This window comes from Camellia sinensis, unplaced genomic scaffold (genome assembly GCF_055761805.1).
Source record: "Camellia sinensis isolate YWXY unplaced genomic scaffold, ASM5576180v1 Unanchor3, whole genome shotgun sequence".
NCBI lineage: Eukaryota > Viridiplantae > Streptophyta > Magnoliopsida > Ericales > Theaceae > Camellia > Camellia sinensis.
The window spans coordinates 19,431,814-19,447,500 of NW_028129178.1; the positions used below are offsets into that span (position 1 = coordinate 19,431,814).

Here is a 15,687-nt window from a genome sequence, read left to right on the forward strand (position 1 = left end):
TTTAATTATTTTTATTTAAATAATATAAATAATATTAAAAAAAATTATCGAACCAAACTGAACCGAGCCAAGCTTGAGTTTCTTTAATGTTAACGAGCCGAGCCGAGCTGAGCTCGAGCTCGAGCCCAGATTCTTATCAAGCCGAGCTCGAGCTCAATAAACGAGCTCGATAAGTAAACGAGCCGAACTCGAGCTCAGCAAAGCTTGGCTTGGCTCGGCTCGGTTCGTTTGCAGCCTTAGTTGAAACCAATGAAACGTACAAAAAAAAAATTGCCAACAGAAATATGAAAAGACTAATTTAAAAGGGAAAGAAAAAAAAAAAAAGAAGAGGAAGGTTGGATAATAGTTCCAAAGGTAAAAGGAAAGCTATGATGGGTATGATGCACGGTCTTAGGTAGAACTCAACCCCAAAAGCTAGCACAAGATATGAGAGTGCCCTCACACTTACATGCTTAATATTACTTTAGTACTTAAGCGATATAGGCCAACGTGCTCACTTAGTAGCACTTATGGCGTGCAGACCAAGGACACGCACCCTACCCATCCCTAAATACTTCGGCTCTGAAACCATGTTACACAGTCTTAGGTAGAACTCAACCCCAAAAGCTATGGATAGGGTGCGTGTTCCTAGCTTGCACACTGTAGGTGCTTCCAAGAAAGCACGTTGGACGTGAGGGAGGGTGTAAAGAAAAGTCCCATATTGCTTGGCTACTAAATATGTATTATAAAAGGGTGAGGGTGTGTGTCCCTGGCCTGCATGCCGTAGGTGCTACCAAGTGAGCATTTTAGGCTTGAGGGAGGGTATAAAGCAAAGTCCCACATTGCTTGACTACAAAAATAATATGTTGTATGAAAGTGTGAGGGCACCCTCATCTCAATAGCTAGCTTTTGGGGTTGAGTTCTACCCAATACAGTATAACATGGTATTAGAGCTGAAATACACGGGGATGGGGACAATGTGTAGGTTTAGAGAAGAGAAAGAGTTGGGGAATGAGTTATATCTCATTCCCTTTTATATTGATACTAATGAGTAATTAGAGGCATAAATTATGGGTCAGTCCATTACATTAAACAAGGGAAAATAAAACCAAATAAGAATAAAATATATAAATATTATTTCCTATTCTAACACTCCCCCTCAAGCTGGTGCGAAGATATTTCTCATGCCCAGCTTATTGAGAATGTTATGAAATGGTTTGCTCACTAATCCTTTGGTGAGAACATCTGCTAGTTGGTCTCCAGTCTTCACAAATGGAGTACATATGGTGCCATTAGTGAATTTTTCCTTGATGAAGTGTCTATCAATCTCCACATGCTTTGTTCTGTCATGTTGAACTGGATTATGAGCTACGCTGATCCCCGCCTTGTTGTCACAGTACAACCTCATGGAATCGGTCTAATGGATCCCCAAGTCTCCCAATAATAGTCTAATCCATAGCAACTCACATACACAGCCATAGCCTTGAATTCTGCCTCAGCACTAGATTTAGCAACCACATTCTGTTTTTTACTTCACCATGTGACTAAATTGCCTCTTAACAAATGTGCAATATCCAGAAGTTGACCGTCTGTCAGTGACGGACCTAGCCCAATCCGCATCAGTAAATGCTTCCACGCCGATATGTCCATGTTTTGAGAAATAGAGACCCTTTCCAGGAGAAGACTTTAGGTATCTCAGGATTCTCATAACTGCCTCTAAGTGTGAAGTTCTAGGAGCATGCATAAACTGGCTAACCATGCTCATTGCAATGGTAATGTTTAGACGTGAGTAGGATAAGTATATGAGCTTATCCACTAGTCTCTGGTATCTCTCCCTGTCCACTGGCTCACCTGCTTGATCCTCACTTAGTTTCTGGCCCAGTTCTAGAGGTGTATTGCATAGTCTACCTCCAAGCATCCCAATTTCCTTTAGCAAGTCAAGTATATACTTTCTGTGACATATGAAAAAACCATTATGGGACCTAGCTACTTCAATGCCTAAGAAATACTTTAATTTACGCAAGTCTTTGATTTCAAATTCCTTAGCTAAGTATTCCTTCAACTGAGGGATCTCCTCAACGTCATCTCCTATCAAAACAATATCATCAACATAAACAATAAGAGTTGTGCCTGTGGTCTTACCATGTGAGGAGTGTTTCACAAACAAGGTGCGATCAGCTTGACTTTGCTTGAACCCATCTCTACATAATTTGAGCAAACCTTTCAAACCAAGCCCTAGGAGGCTGCTTTAGCCCATAAAATGACATCCGGAGCCTGTATATTTTACCTTTGGACTTAGCATCCGCAAAACCAGGGGGAATATCCATATAGACCTCTTCTACTAGATCTCCACGAAGGAAGGCATTATTCACATCAAACTGATGAAATGGCCAATCCAAATTTATTGCAAAAGAGAGTAGCATTCTCACAGAGTTCATCTTAGCAACCGGTGCAAATATCTCCTGCTAATCAACCCCATAAGTCTGAGTGAAGCCCTTAGCAACCAGTCTTACTTTGTACCGTTCTATGGAACCATCTGCTTTGTATTTTATAGTATACACCCACTTACACCCAACTAGATTTTTGCTCTAGGTAACTCTACTAACTCCCAAGTGCCATTCTTGCTGAGAGCTCTCATTTCCTCCATCATGGCATGTTTCCATTCAGGAATAGAGAGAGCATCCTGAAAATTAGTAGGTAGAGTCACAGAAGAAATCTTAAATAGAAAGGCATTATATGAGGAAGACAAATAAGAATAAGAGACATGATTAGTAATAGGATGCTGAGTACATGACCTAACCCCCTTCCTATTAGCAATTGGAACATCAAGATCTGAAAAGTCAGGAATAGGAGCATTAGGATCAAAATTACCTGGGTTTTCAGGAGAGGAAGATGACTCTGGACACTCATCCGGAGAAGAAGTTGGCAATAAATGAAGGAAAGTAGTCTCTTGCATCCAGGTGACTTTCTGTCTATCCTTGTCCCTGACATAAACTGTCTGCTTCCTTTTCCACAACAACTGCTGGTGCATCATTCTCAATTTGTTCAACCACTGGCGGTAGTGGAACAATCTCTTCACACCAAGGCTCCCCCTGAAGGGATGACTGTGACACTGGGGAGGTGAGAAAGTAAGACTGAGACTCAAAGATTGTGACATCCATGGAGACAAACCATTTGTGAGTGGGAGGATGATAACACTTATAACCCTTTTTGGTTGCAAAATAACCTAGAAAAACACACTTAATAGACCTGGGATTCAATTTACCACGAGTGGGTAAATGATTATCGACAAAGCAAACACAGCCAAAAGTCTTAGGAGAAATGTAGAACTCGGAAGAGGTAGACCCGAAAAGAACTTGAAGAGGTGTTTGTTTTTGAATGACTTGGGTAGGAAGACAATTAATCAAATAAGTGACGGTAAGAACCACTTCCCCCTAATAGGATTGAGAAACCCGCATCTCAAAGGATAGACAATGGGCCACATCAAAGAGATGGCAATTTTTGCGTTCGGCAACACAATTTTGTTGAGGGGTATTAGTGCATGAAGTTTGATGAATAATGCCATGAGTGGCGAAATAATTGGCAAGACCAGAGTCAATATATTCCCTCCCCATTATCGGAACGTAATAGTTTGATAACCGCCCCAAACTGAGTACAAACCATTTTATGGAAGTTTTGAAACACAGAAAACACCTCACTTTTATCTTTCATCAGATATACCCAAGTGGCCTTGGAACAGTCATCTATGAAAGTAACAAACCATTTTTGACCGTTTAAAGACACAAAACAGGAAGGACCCCATACATCAGAATGAATTAAAGAAAATGAAACTGAACTTTTATTAATAGAAGAAGCAAAAGAGGCTCGGTGTTGTTTTCCAAGTTGACAAGACTCACATTAAAAATCTCTCAAAAACAGAAGGAAATAAATTCTTAAGTAATAAAAAAGAGGGATGTCCTAAGCGACGGTGCCACAGCCAAAGGTCTTCCGTGGTGGATGGTAACTGAATAGATGAATGAGCCAGCTTGTCCGTCTGATCCAGAATATAGAGACCATGTACCTCTCTATCACTGCCAATCCTCTTCCTTGTGATAAGGTCTTGAAAAAGACAATGATCAAGAAAAAACGTCACGCTACAATTTAAATCACAAGTAAAACGACTCAAAGATAGAAGATTAACACTAAAATTGGAAACATGGAGAACAGAGGACAAAGGAAGGGAAGAAGTGGCATGAATTAAACCTTTCCCTGACATAGACGAAATAATACCATTAGCAATACGCACTTTTTCCTGACCTGAGGAAGGGTTAATACTCTGAGAATAAATTAGAGGAGCCAGACATATGGTCAAAAGCACCAAAATCAATAATCCATCGTACAGCTGTATGAGATAGCAATACACATGGGGAGGAAGCCAAGTTACCTGAATTGGCAAAGGAAGAAGAGGGTGCACTTGTAGCAGAAATGGAAGCTCGACAGTCTAGCAAGTGGCAAAGAGCAATCTCAAAATCCAAGGCAGATAACCCTGAAACATCAGCAACAGGGAGACAACTGGAGAGGAAGATGGTGACTCAACCGTGTCTGAAAGATGTACCCGAGCATTGGCCCCTCGGCCTCTAGACAAACCAAACCTCCCCCCTCGAGGACCAGGACGGTCTCCTCGACCACCAGAAGGAGTCCCATGCATCTTCCAACAAGTAAGCAAGTCTCTCGGGTGTGTTGACGTCTACGGCAATAGTCACAAAAAAGATTATCCTTCTCAAAGGAAGGACGAGAACCACGAGTCACACGGTCGCCATCGCGAGAGGGGGTAGAAACCAAGGCTGAGCAATCAGTAGTAGTAGAAGGAAGCATCGCAGAGTGGCGACTCTCCTCATTTTGCACAAAAGCAAAGGCTTCCTGGAGAGAAAGAAGCACATCCATGCCAAGTACTCTACTCCAAACCAGATCATACTCCACATTTAGGCCTTCCAAGAACTTGAAAACCCGCTCTTGCGCCATAACCTTCGGGTAACTAGCAGAATCAGCGGGACAAACATGCTTGCAATCCTGAAAGTGATCAAGCCGCTTCCACCCATTGCTAAGGAAGGTAAAATACTAGAGAATAGTCATCTCACCTTATACTGACCTTTCAATGGAGCGACATAACTCGAAAGCCTATAAGAAGTTCCCCTTCCTAGAGTAAGCAGTAGCTATAGCCTCCCAAATATCCTGAGCAGTGTCAATAGATAGGTAGCCCTCTTCAATATCAATTACCATAGAATGGATCAACCAACCCATGATTAACGAGTTGGTGATCTCCTATTGGTCATAACTAGGATCCGTGGTACTGGGTGCATGTATCCTTCCATCAACATACCCCATCTTCTCTCTACTCCTCAAAAAAACAGTTAGACTCTACGACCAGGCTAGATAATTCTTACCATTGAATAGAGAGGTGGTGATCTTAAGGCCAGGGTTGAGGTTATCAATCATAGTAGGAGGTATAATGGAACTCTTGCTCTTAGGTGGTTGAGAAGTAGTGGACACACTAAGGAAATCTACCATGGATACTCTACTATTTAACTCTCAAACACAATGCCAATCACAAACCCGAAAGATAATTGTGGAAAGAAAGACACCACTACTCCTATAAAAGCATAAAGAATTAAGATTTTTTTTTTTTACTGCATTTTTTTCGTTTTATTTATTTATTTATTTATTATTATTTTTATTATTTTTTATTTTTTTTTTGCTATTGTTTTAGAAGAGAAGAAAAACAAAGATGAAAGAAAGACGAAAGAGAGAAGAACTCAGACCATAAGGCACTAGTCAACGAAGGCACCCGTCGACCAACCAAGGGGCTATCAACAGGCCTAAAGGAAGACAAAGAAGGGTTCCAAGTGTGCCGACAGACCTAGAAAGACAAGCTAGGGCTGCCGACAGGCCTAGAGGAGAACAGAGGAAGCTTCAGCTTGCTTGGGAGAAAGCCGACTAACCTTCTGCTTAACTGGGTAAGGGCCAAATGGCTAGGAACTTCCTTCGGTTGGCCTGGGTAGGGGTCAACTGTCCCAAGCAAGGATCTGGATGGCTTGGGCAGTCCTGCGGTGGAAGAAAGGTGGTGGTGCTTAGGTTTCTCCTATTGAGGCAGAGAGAAGTGGCTCTGATACCATGCAGGTTTAGAGAAGAGAAAGAGTTAGGGAATGAGTTAGACCTCATTCCCTTTTATATTGATACTAATGGGTAATTACATGAGTGTCATAAGGCATAAATTATGGGCCAACCAATTACATCAATCAAGGGAAAATAAAACCAAATAAGAATAAAATATATAAATATTATTTCCTATCCTAACACAGTGTGTGTCCCTGGTTTGCACGCTGGGCATAAGGGAGGGTGTGAAGCGAAATTGCACATCGCCCGAGTACTAAAAATAATGTTAAGCATGTAAGCGTGAGGGCACTATCACCTCAATAGCTAGCTTTTGGGGTTGAGTTTTACACAAGACCGTATAACATGGTATCAAAGCGAAGTACCAATGTTGGGTAGGGTGTGTGCCCTTGGCTTGCATGCCACAGGTGTTGTCGAGTGAGCATGTTGAGCGTGAGGGAAGCGAAGTCCCAAATTACCAAAAGCGTAAGAGCCCCATCACCTCAATAGCTAGTTTTTTAGGTTGAGTTCTACCTAAGACTGAGTAACAAGGCACATACCTAGTACAATAAAAGAACAAATGCAAAAAGATGGCAACAACAACAAACAAAAGTTTTGACCCCTAAATTAAACAAGTACATAGGTTACAAAGGGTGGGTGGTGAGTCTTATACTCATTCAAGTACATGAGTCCATTAGGAACACAGTCACTTAAAAATGGTGCCTTGATGAAACACTAGTCCAATTTTACTTAGATTGGATCTCCTGATGTATATATATATATAATTCTTTTTTTGGAGTAATCTAAGTCCTCACATGGAATTTCACTTAGTGGGGCTATAAAAGGTTGACTGAAAAAACAAAAAGGGGGACCCACATAACAAAACTAAATAAATGGTCCTTGGACTATAAGGCACAACCAACCTATATAAAAAAGGGATCAATTAAAGTCTTTGGGGTCCATATATGGTCTAGCAAGAAAAAATAAATAAAAAATCCCAAAAGTATACAAAGCCTGAGAAAAAGGGCTCAACATAAAAACCCGTCATCCAAAAATAGTCTTAACAAAGGAGCTTAAACAGACCAAGGCCAAGAAATATTCTCATCCATAATCTAAAGAGGGTCTAAACACAAAGTGCCAAATAGTTGTGAGTCATACAATTAAAATTCACATGTATGAATCATGCGGGGGAATTTGTTGGCTGGCACATAAATTTCAACCAAATTTATGATAAGATTTCAAATTCAACGGGATGATGAGACCGCTGAAACTCAGAGTCATTGAACCCATATAAGCCAAGTGACACATGGATAATGACATAATCAATCAAGCGACAACACATACAGCGCCTATAGTGGAGGAGTTGTAGGATGCCAACTCTAAAAATGATCAATATGATTTGTTGAAGTACACAATAAGGTACCATAACGTCATATTTAAATGATGTTACTCAAGATCTTCAAATGACACTTGAAGCCTACAAGACTCGAAAGACAATACACCAAACCAAAGGATGACACCTATAGAGTCTACATAAAGGAAACTACAAGGGATAAACATGATCAACCAAATTTGTTATGATAACATTACATTTGAATTCAAACAATGCTATCATACAGTTTGAAATTCAAAATAGAGATAAGATTCTCTTATCTATCACACAGATGACTCTCTATAAATACAAGGACCATCACACAAAATAGGGGGATCAAAAATCGAGAGGTCGAAAACTAGAAGCAAGAAGAAAAGATGAGAGAAACAAAAGCAATCAAAAAGAAGAAGAGAGACCAAGAGAATTCAAAAGTTGTTGTCAAGAGCAACAAACTTCAGTACTCAACACTTAACGCACCGGCATGTAATACAATGGCAGGCTATAGGTAAAGGGTTCCAAACCCAATAGTTGTATTACGTGTATCCAAGGGTTCTAAATACCCATAATTTCAATAAAATAATTATTTTGTTTGAATATTACTTTGTTAAATTTATGTTCTTCATGAATCAGAGATCTCACTTGTTTTAAGGTGTGTAATTCACGATCTGGGATCCAGATCCGAAATAGGAACATGCTATCAAATAATCAACACCGTTTAGTCCAAAAACTAAATAGTGGATGCTTGCAACATGAATTTCGAAATGTGTTGAAAGATTTCACGTTTCTCTACTCCACAGTCTCTAGCCACAGAGGATTTCATTCCTCAGTCCTAGTCAATACTTTTAGCCTTTCAGAATCATGATATATTGTAAATTAGGTATGATAAGCTCCAAAGATGCATATCACTTTAAGGAGTATAGATAAAAGATGAAATAATATTTTTAGTCAACTTGCAACTTGAAACCAAGAGAAGCCCTTCTCAAGGTTCCATGGTCTTCACTGCCTTGAAATATTGTATTTAACACATCCTTAGTGAATGTAACAATATTATCACCACAATTCTAGGCCTCATTGATACATAGCAACTGGATTTTACTACTCAACACTATCTTCTTGACAACTATAGGAGCAACTTAAACAACTTATAATGAATCAATAAATTGTGTTTAACATAACAAGGTTGATCACATCTCGTTTGGGAAGTTCGCTATTTTAGTAGGCTATTTTAGCTGGCTATTTTAGCTTTTGGCTATTTAGTAGGCTAAAATCTATGAAGCACGGACACAGACACGGACACGCATACGGATATGGATACAGACACGGACACGGACACGGGACACAGCAATTTCTAAAAAATGGGGACACAGACACGGCAAATTTTTTAATTTTTTTATAAATATTTTTATTTTAATACATATTAATTATGTTATTTTTTTATTATATTTTGTAAATAATGTGTTTCAATTAATTTTTTTTTATTTTATTTTACATACATGTGTTTATTTTTTTATTTATTAATATGTATAAGTATATATTATCTTATAATATGTATTATATATTATCTTATAAGTATATTTATGTTATATATAACTATTACATAATATATAATAATAATAGTTATTATATAATAATAATAGTTACATATATTATATATGAATCAAGATTCAAGAGATAAAGACGGGAGATAGAAGCGAGAGAGAAAGAGACAGAAGCGAGAGAGGGAGACAGAAGTGAGAGCGATCACGAGGGAGAGAGGGAAGGCGAGAGAGAGATCTGAGAAGTCGAAGGGGGCTCTGGATGGTCGAAGTCGAAGGGCTCTAAGAAGTCACCAACCAGGTTTGTACTCCTTTTCTCTTTCGTTTACTCTTCTCGCCGTGTCCGATGGCATGTCCAGATTTGGACACGAGTGTTCCCACCCTGTCTCCGCCGTGTCCCTTGCAAAAAAACAAATTAAATTATGGGGACACGCCAGATGTCGTGTCCCTAGCGTGTCCCCGTGTCCCTGGCGTGTCCCCGTATCCGACACTACCACAACTTCCATTTTTGCGTGTCCATGCTTCATAGGCTAAAATATTTGTGTTTAAGAAGAGAGTTGGATTTTTTTGTAGTTGAATGTGATATTTATGAGAGAAAAAGTGAAATGATTATGGATTTGATGTGACATTTTGTCTTATTGACTATTTTAGCCTATTTTGTCTTTTTGTGGATTTTAGCCCCAAAAAAAGCCAATTTTTCCCAAAACACCCCAAAATGGAGTCATGATTATAATCTCCAAGATCATTATATAACATAATTAACAAGATCATTATCTCGCATGTTTGAGGAGCTCAGTAGATCAAGAATTTAGTTTTTTTTTTTTTTTTTAATGTTTTGTTAAAAATAATATGAATTTTGATGATTAACGGTTTTTGGTTTGATTTATTTTTAGTTGTTAAATATTAGACAAAATGAATTTTTATGATTAATGGTTTTTGTTTTGATTTATTTTTTAGTTGTTAAATATTAAACAAAAATTATTTATTTTATCTTTATAATAATTTTTATCTCTTAAATTTTTATAAAATTATTTAATGTGGGCACTATTGTGGACATCCCCCAGGACGACTACCTTGTGTAATATTGATGCAACGGTCATTTCCTGAGAAAGCATGTAAGATTCAGGCCACCAAACCAGTAGGACCAAACAACCAACCCGAGGCCGGACAACCGCCCTTGGCCAGATGACCGGTTGGACGATCAGCCGGATGACCGGTGGGACAATCGGTTGGAAGAATTGTTCAGTTTTGCAAATTCCAGAGAACTTGTCGTCCACGGCTATCACCCTTGTCAATCGGGCCTAATGACCGGCTAGCTATAACCAAGACTAGATGATCGAACAACACAAGAGGACATCAGTCAGGACATCCAGGTGGACGACCGCCTTGTGTAATCTTTACTGCAACGATCTTTTTGTTGCAATGACTCTTCTTATTGTAATGATTGTCAACGGCTATTTGATTAAACCCGTCATTCCATGATTTAAACAAAATATGGGAAATGAAAACTACTCAAGTTGGGCAACGTAAATTTAACCAAAAATGTCACGCATCTCTTCAATGAGCAACGGTCAAATTACTGGATGTGTACTTCATTTAAATACAACTTCAGCCGTAGAAAAACACATTTGAGCCAAAAAAATTTCTTTGACTCAATCATCAATCTCAAACTCACTCTCAGAGATATCTAAAGCATTCGTCTTTGATTCATTCATCTTCTTCAGAAGTTAAACACTGAGCGTAGATATTTGTTCATCTGCCTTTGAGAGGTTTTACTAAAAAATTGAGCTTTCATATTTTGTATCTACCTTCGAGAGGTTTTCATTGTAGCTTTCTTTGAGAGCAAAAATATTCATCACAAATCCTGTAAGAGTGTAGAACACTCATTTTTCTTGATTCTTTTAGAGTGATAGTGAAATCACCTAAGGTCTTCAAGGGTTTGAAGGCTTGAATAGTCTATGAAAATCTGTGGAGGATTGCTCCATGTGTAAGGTTGCTAGCACCCCTGTGAAGCTAGAAGGTTGAAGAATAGTGGAAAATCTCAAGTTGAAGTTTGAGGAATGGACGTAGGCTTGGATGAAACCAAACCACTATAAATCTGTTTGCATTCTCTTTCCTTATCTCTTTAACTTCATATTCATATTTACTGTGGTATTCATCTGATATACTTGATTTTCATCTGTTATAGCTGCTGCACTAGAACTTAATTTTATTTGGATAGTTGTTAGTTTTAATTTGTAAAAACCCAATTCACCCCCCTCCCCCTCTCCTAGGTTGCTTTTCGGGTAACATGTCTAATCATTTCTTTATAAGGAAAAGAATGACTCATAAAATGCTCATGAAAACAAATATATACTTTTGAAATGCTACCCAAAAAAAATATGTACATATTATCCCATCATTCAATTAACATAATGAATTCAAACACCCTAAATTTTTTGACAAAACATCCAAAACTAACTAGCGAACAGATGAGAATGCACAAAATTACAATAGTCACTTCCAAAGTCATAAACATGAACAACCATTTTCACCTCTCTTCAATCTTCTTCAGCAGCAGCTTCACCAATCAGAAATATTAGGGCACATTACTATGAAGGCTCACAAACCAAACCAAACAAAACAACGCCTTATGTCCCACGCAAGTGGGTCGACTACATGAATCATTTTTCACCATTCCGCACCATTCCGTACTATTTAAGGGCTATATGCTCAATTAAATTAAATAAATTCATATCATTTTCTACTATGACATCCCATGTCAATTTAGGTCTTCTACTCCCCTAACATATCCATTTAAAGTGATCATATCATCTGCTACACTGATTTTATGAATGTGTTGCTTCTAATTGCCCAACATTCTATCTTGTAAAGCAACACTGGCCAAAAATTGTATCAAACTGTTAGTTACCTGCAGCCCCTCTCGCACGTTGAGAGACAAAATAACACAAAATGAAAATGGTGCATAAACCCATCATGAAATAGTGCACATTAATATGGAGGAACGAATGGTTTTAACAAGAATTGAACACAACACCTCCTTGAATCAGATCTCAGATATCATGTTAGGAGACCAATTATCACAAAAGCTTAAGCTTGTAAGAGCCCAACAATGTATATCAAGCTCTTATATTCTTAATAGTCTGATGCAAGAAATAGAACCCAACTGTACAAACGTGACTTCCAGTATTAACTACATTAAGATATATATTACTATTGGTAAACTCTTGAACTGACGGGAAAAAACCCAAAAAAAAAAGGGTAAGGATAATCTTACTTGGTAATCGTCCCATCAATATCGGAAATGACTACACGAGTGTCCCATTTCCAAGAAAAGATTCTAGCATCAACCTGTTAAGTCAATACTTCGAGTGAGAGAGAGAGAGAGAGAGAGAGAGAGAGAGAGAGAGAGAGAGAATTGCAATCAAACAATGCATAACAAACAACCTGCTGTGGCCCCAGCATCGCAGTTGAGAATGTGAAGGTTACTGTATTCTTCCCTTTTTTCAGATTCAAGGATGCCAGCTGTTCAGAAGTTGGAGTGACTGCCCTCACTTTCTTCTTCTTGACAAGCACATCTCTTTCCCCATCCAAACCAATAGAGCTCTCCAAAGTATTTTCACCATCAGAACTTGTACAACTATGAGTTGGCTGGGAGGTATCAATGGCTTTAGATGGATTGCCTGAAAAAGTTTCTCAATATGATCAAAATAACTATCATGAATTTCAGTTCAAACATGTGAGGATGAGGGACCTTCTTCTCCATGCATGGACAGACTGAGGGATGCAACTGGATGGGTAAACAGGTATTCTCCCACAAGGGGTGATGCTGAAAAAGAAATTTTTTTTTGTCAATCCACAAGAAAAATGTTCTGGCAATATAGCCATCCTTTCAATTCAGTTCCCAATCAACCAGCAAATATGTAAGTTTTGACCTATATATGGCATATAAGCAAGTAGTTCTCTTACCGACTGCAGGGCTGGCAGGTACTTCTTTAGGCTCCTGTGAAATTTGAGCATCCTTGACTGTTGGTTGTGCCTGGGATACAAGATCTTTGTCTTCATCTGACTTTATACAGCTTGAAATGTCTCCCCTCAGTAGCATCCACTTCAAGGATTCAGAATTTGAATCTAGAGAATGGCCTAAAGAACAGAGAGGGTCATCTACATCTAATACATCCATGTGAGACCACCTACTAGGTAAAGATTCAGCCATCCTCTCAACATCCTCACCAGCAACTTTATTACTTCGTGGAATATTAATGAAAGTTGAAACTATCCTTGACTTTTGTCTGAAGTCTTCAACATCATTTGGCATATTCTCTTGAACAAACTTGTCTGGAGATGAATGTAACTCATCATTTGGGTTGAGTGACTCAATCACTGCTTCACTAACATTTGGAGCAACTGAGGGCCGATCTTCTTGCTCAACATGAACTGAAGAAATTGACTCTATGCATTTAACGTCCCCATGATTGAAATCATCAAGATCACCAAAAAGGAGCTGTTCTTCCTCTGAGATGTCTGATGGTGAAACAGTCATTACCTTTGTTGTGAAACTGTCACCCCTAAATGCTTGAGATTCACTAATTGGCTTTGAAGAATACTGGAAATTGCTTATGTTATCTCCATCCCTAATATTTTGCTCATCTTGTACTTCATAAATTGACTTGTTGAAATCAGCAATAGTGCAAATGCTGCATAACTCATCTTTTTTTACGGAACCATATATTGGGTCAACAGTCACCAATGGAGTACAGGTTTCACTTACAATTCTATTTGCAATTGTGTTCAAAGAAGTTCCCTCACTACCAAGAATCTGTGCCTCGTTGTCACATATGCCATCTGCTAACAAATCTGGAACATCTAAAGGTCGTCCCCCATTTGCTACTAATAAACTAGTTTCTTGTAGAGAGGTTACCTCAGATATTAGCCCAGCTGTCTGATGAAGTGTTTTGGCATATAAATCCTCCAATCCTCCTACCTTTGAGTTCTCTAAAGTTTCACAGTAAACAAAAGCTTCGAATCTATCTTCTCCCCTCTCCTCCTTGGAGACCCCATCGCCTGGTAAAACAATGTCCTCCTTAAGAACCTGTTCATCAAGCTTCGTGCTGGGACATGCACTGAGCTGAGCAGGATCTGGATCAGGACTTATGGTCTTAGAGATGAAACGCCTAGCATTCTCATCATGATCTACATTCATTCCACCTAATTGATCAATCTTCCTTACTGTTTGAGAATTCAAACTATAATTTTCATGCAAACCACTTTCACCAAAAGAGGATGTTTCAACAATGTGCTTAGTGTTTAAATGTGAGATTTCCACACCAAAATCCTTATCAGAACTCCCCAGTTTCTGATAACTATTGCCCATTTTGCTGTCATATAAACTAATTCCTTCATGCAACACACGATAGTCTAAACTATGTACCATGTTGTCCTGCAATGGAGAATCCGTCTCACCCTGTCCAACCTTAATTGGCAAATCATTGTTTGCTTCGCCACCTGGAATATCGGGAGCAGAAAGCCGTGACACGTTAGTTTTCCTCCGCTTAGTACATGCAAGATTTGTAGACCAGTTCACTTCCAAGAGGTTAGCTACAAGTTTAGCCCGCTCCAATGAATCTGCTCGTACAACACCAGGGCCAGCCTCTTGCTCTTGACTAGTATCCTCTTTCATTGACTTCCTTCCAAAAACAAGACCAAAAATACGAGACCTGCATGAACTTTTCCTTGTCAAAATCTTCACATTAGTGACATCAATATGAGTAACCAAATCAGACTGATTAGCTTCATAGTGGAAACTTTTGGACTTCAATGGACTAGTACTACTCCGGGACTGCTCATCCGAAAATGGAGGATAAAATACAGAATTCCCCTCTTCAACATCCACCTCACTGAGAAAGTAGGTTTCCCCTTTGTGATCCAAATACATATGGAAATCTGCTTGGACTCCATTGACACTTATGTTGACCACTTCCTCTTTTGTCTTGGGAACCCCTTGAAATTTCCCAAACCGAACATACCAAGGTGATGATTTGAAGGTCCCATCTTGCTGTTCCACCACAATTATATCTACAGCACCACTAAATCGATGAAAGGGCCCAGACACAGTATGAACTCCTCGGGAGATGTAGTTGCCAAGCCTCCCCACTGCATACATTCTCCAAGAAATCCAAATTTCTCCGACCACCCAGATAGCAAAAAAATAAAATAAATAAAAATTTCAAAACCTCATCATACATTAACCATCCATGAATCAATCAATCGCCGGAAAAATTGGGAACGAGACTTTTAGCTCATAACTTATCTACCATTACTCTCTGCTAGATCATGTTGGAATATCACAGCTCAATAACCCAATTGATTGTCCCACCAAAACAGCAAAGCTTATAACTCCATAAAAAATTCATGAATTTGCATAAGACCCAACTTCAATTAACAGAGAAAAACGACGAACAAGTCTTTAACAGTACACCAAACCCAGCTCAAAAAATATTTGATAGTACAAATTTAAAGCCAAACCCATATGAGAAAAAACTGAAAAAACGTTCTCGTACGTTGAACAACATATTCGCTTCTACATTATTAATCGGATGGGGCAAATATCTAATCAGCAAGACACTCCAAAGAACATGACCGTGTATATTACCCCTTTTATATAAACATCTT

At 38.8% G+C, this 15,687-nt stretch overlaps 1 protein-coding gene across 6 annotated transcripts in view; it reads right to left on the reverse strand.

Moving 5' to 3' along the window:
• Nucleotides 1-15,322, reverse strand: part of LOC145816230 (phosphatidate phosphatase PAH2-like) — a 58,378-nt gene extending 43,056 nt beyond the window's left edge. For 4 of the 6 annotated variants that reach the window (XM_082912537.1, XM_082912541.1, XM_082912539.1 and 1 more), the window contains exons 1-4: nucleotides 12,985-15,322; nucleotides 12,770-12,844; nucleotides 12,463-12,698; nucleotides 12,293-12,366 (exon numbers count right to left, since the gene is read on the reverse strand). In XM_082912537.1, the coding sequence (XP_082768663.1) occupies nucleotides 12,293-12,366; nucleotides 12,463-12,698; nucleotides 12,770-12,844; nucleotides 12,985-15,178 (2,579 nt within the window). In that variant the 5' untranslated portion in view covers nucleotides 15,179-15,322. The remainder of the gene's footprint in view (nucleotides 1-12,292; nucleotides 12,367-12,462; nucleotides 12,699-12,769; nucleotides 12,845-12,984) is intronic. The other 2 variants (XM_082912538.1, XM_082912542.1) reach the window with 1 other exon arrangement.
• Nucleotides 15,323-15,687: the final 365 nt, after the last annotated feature.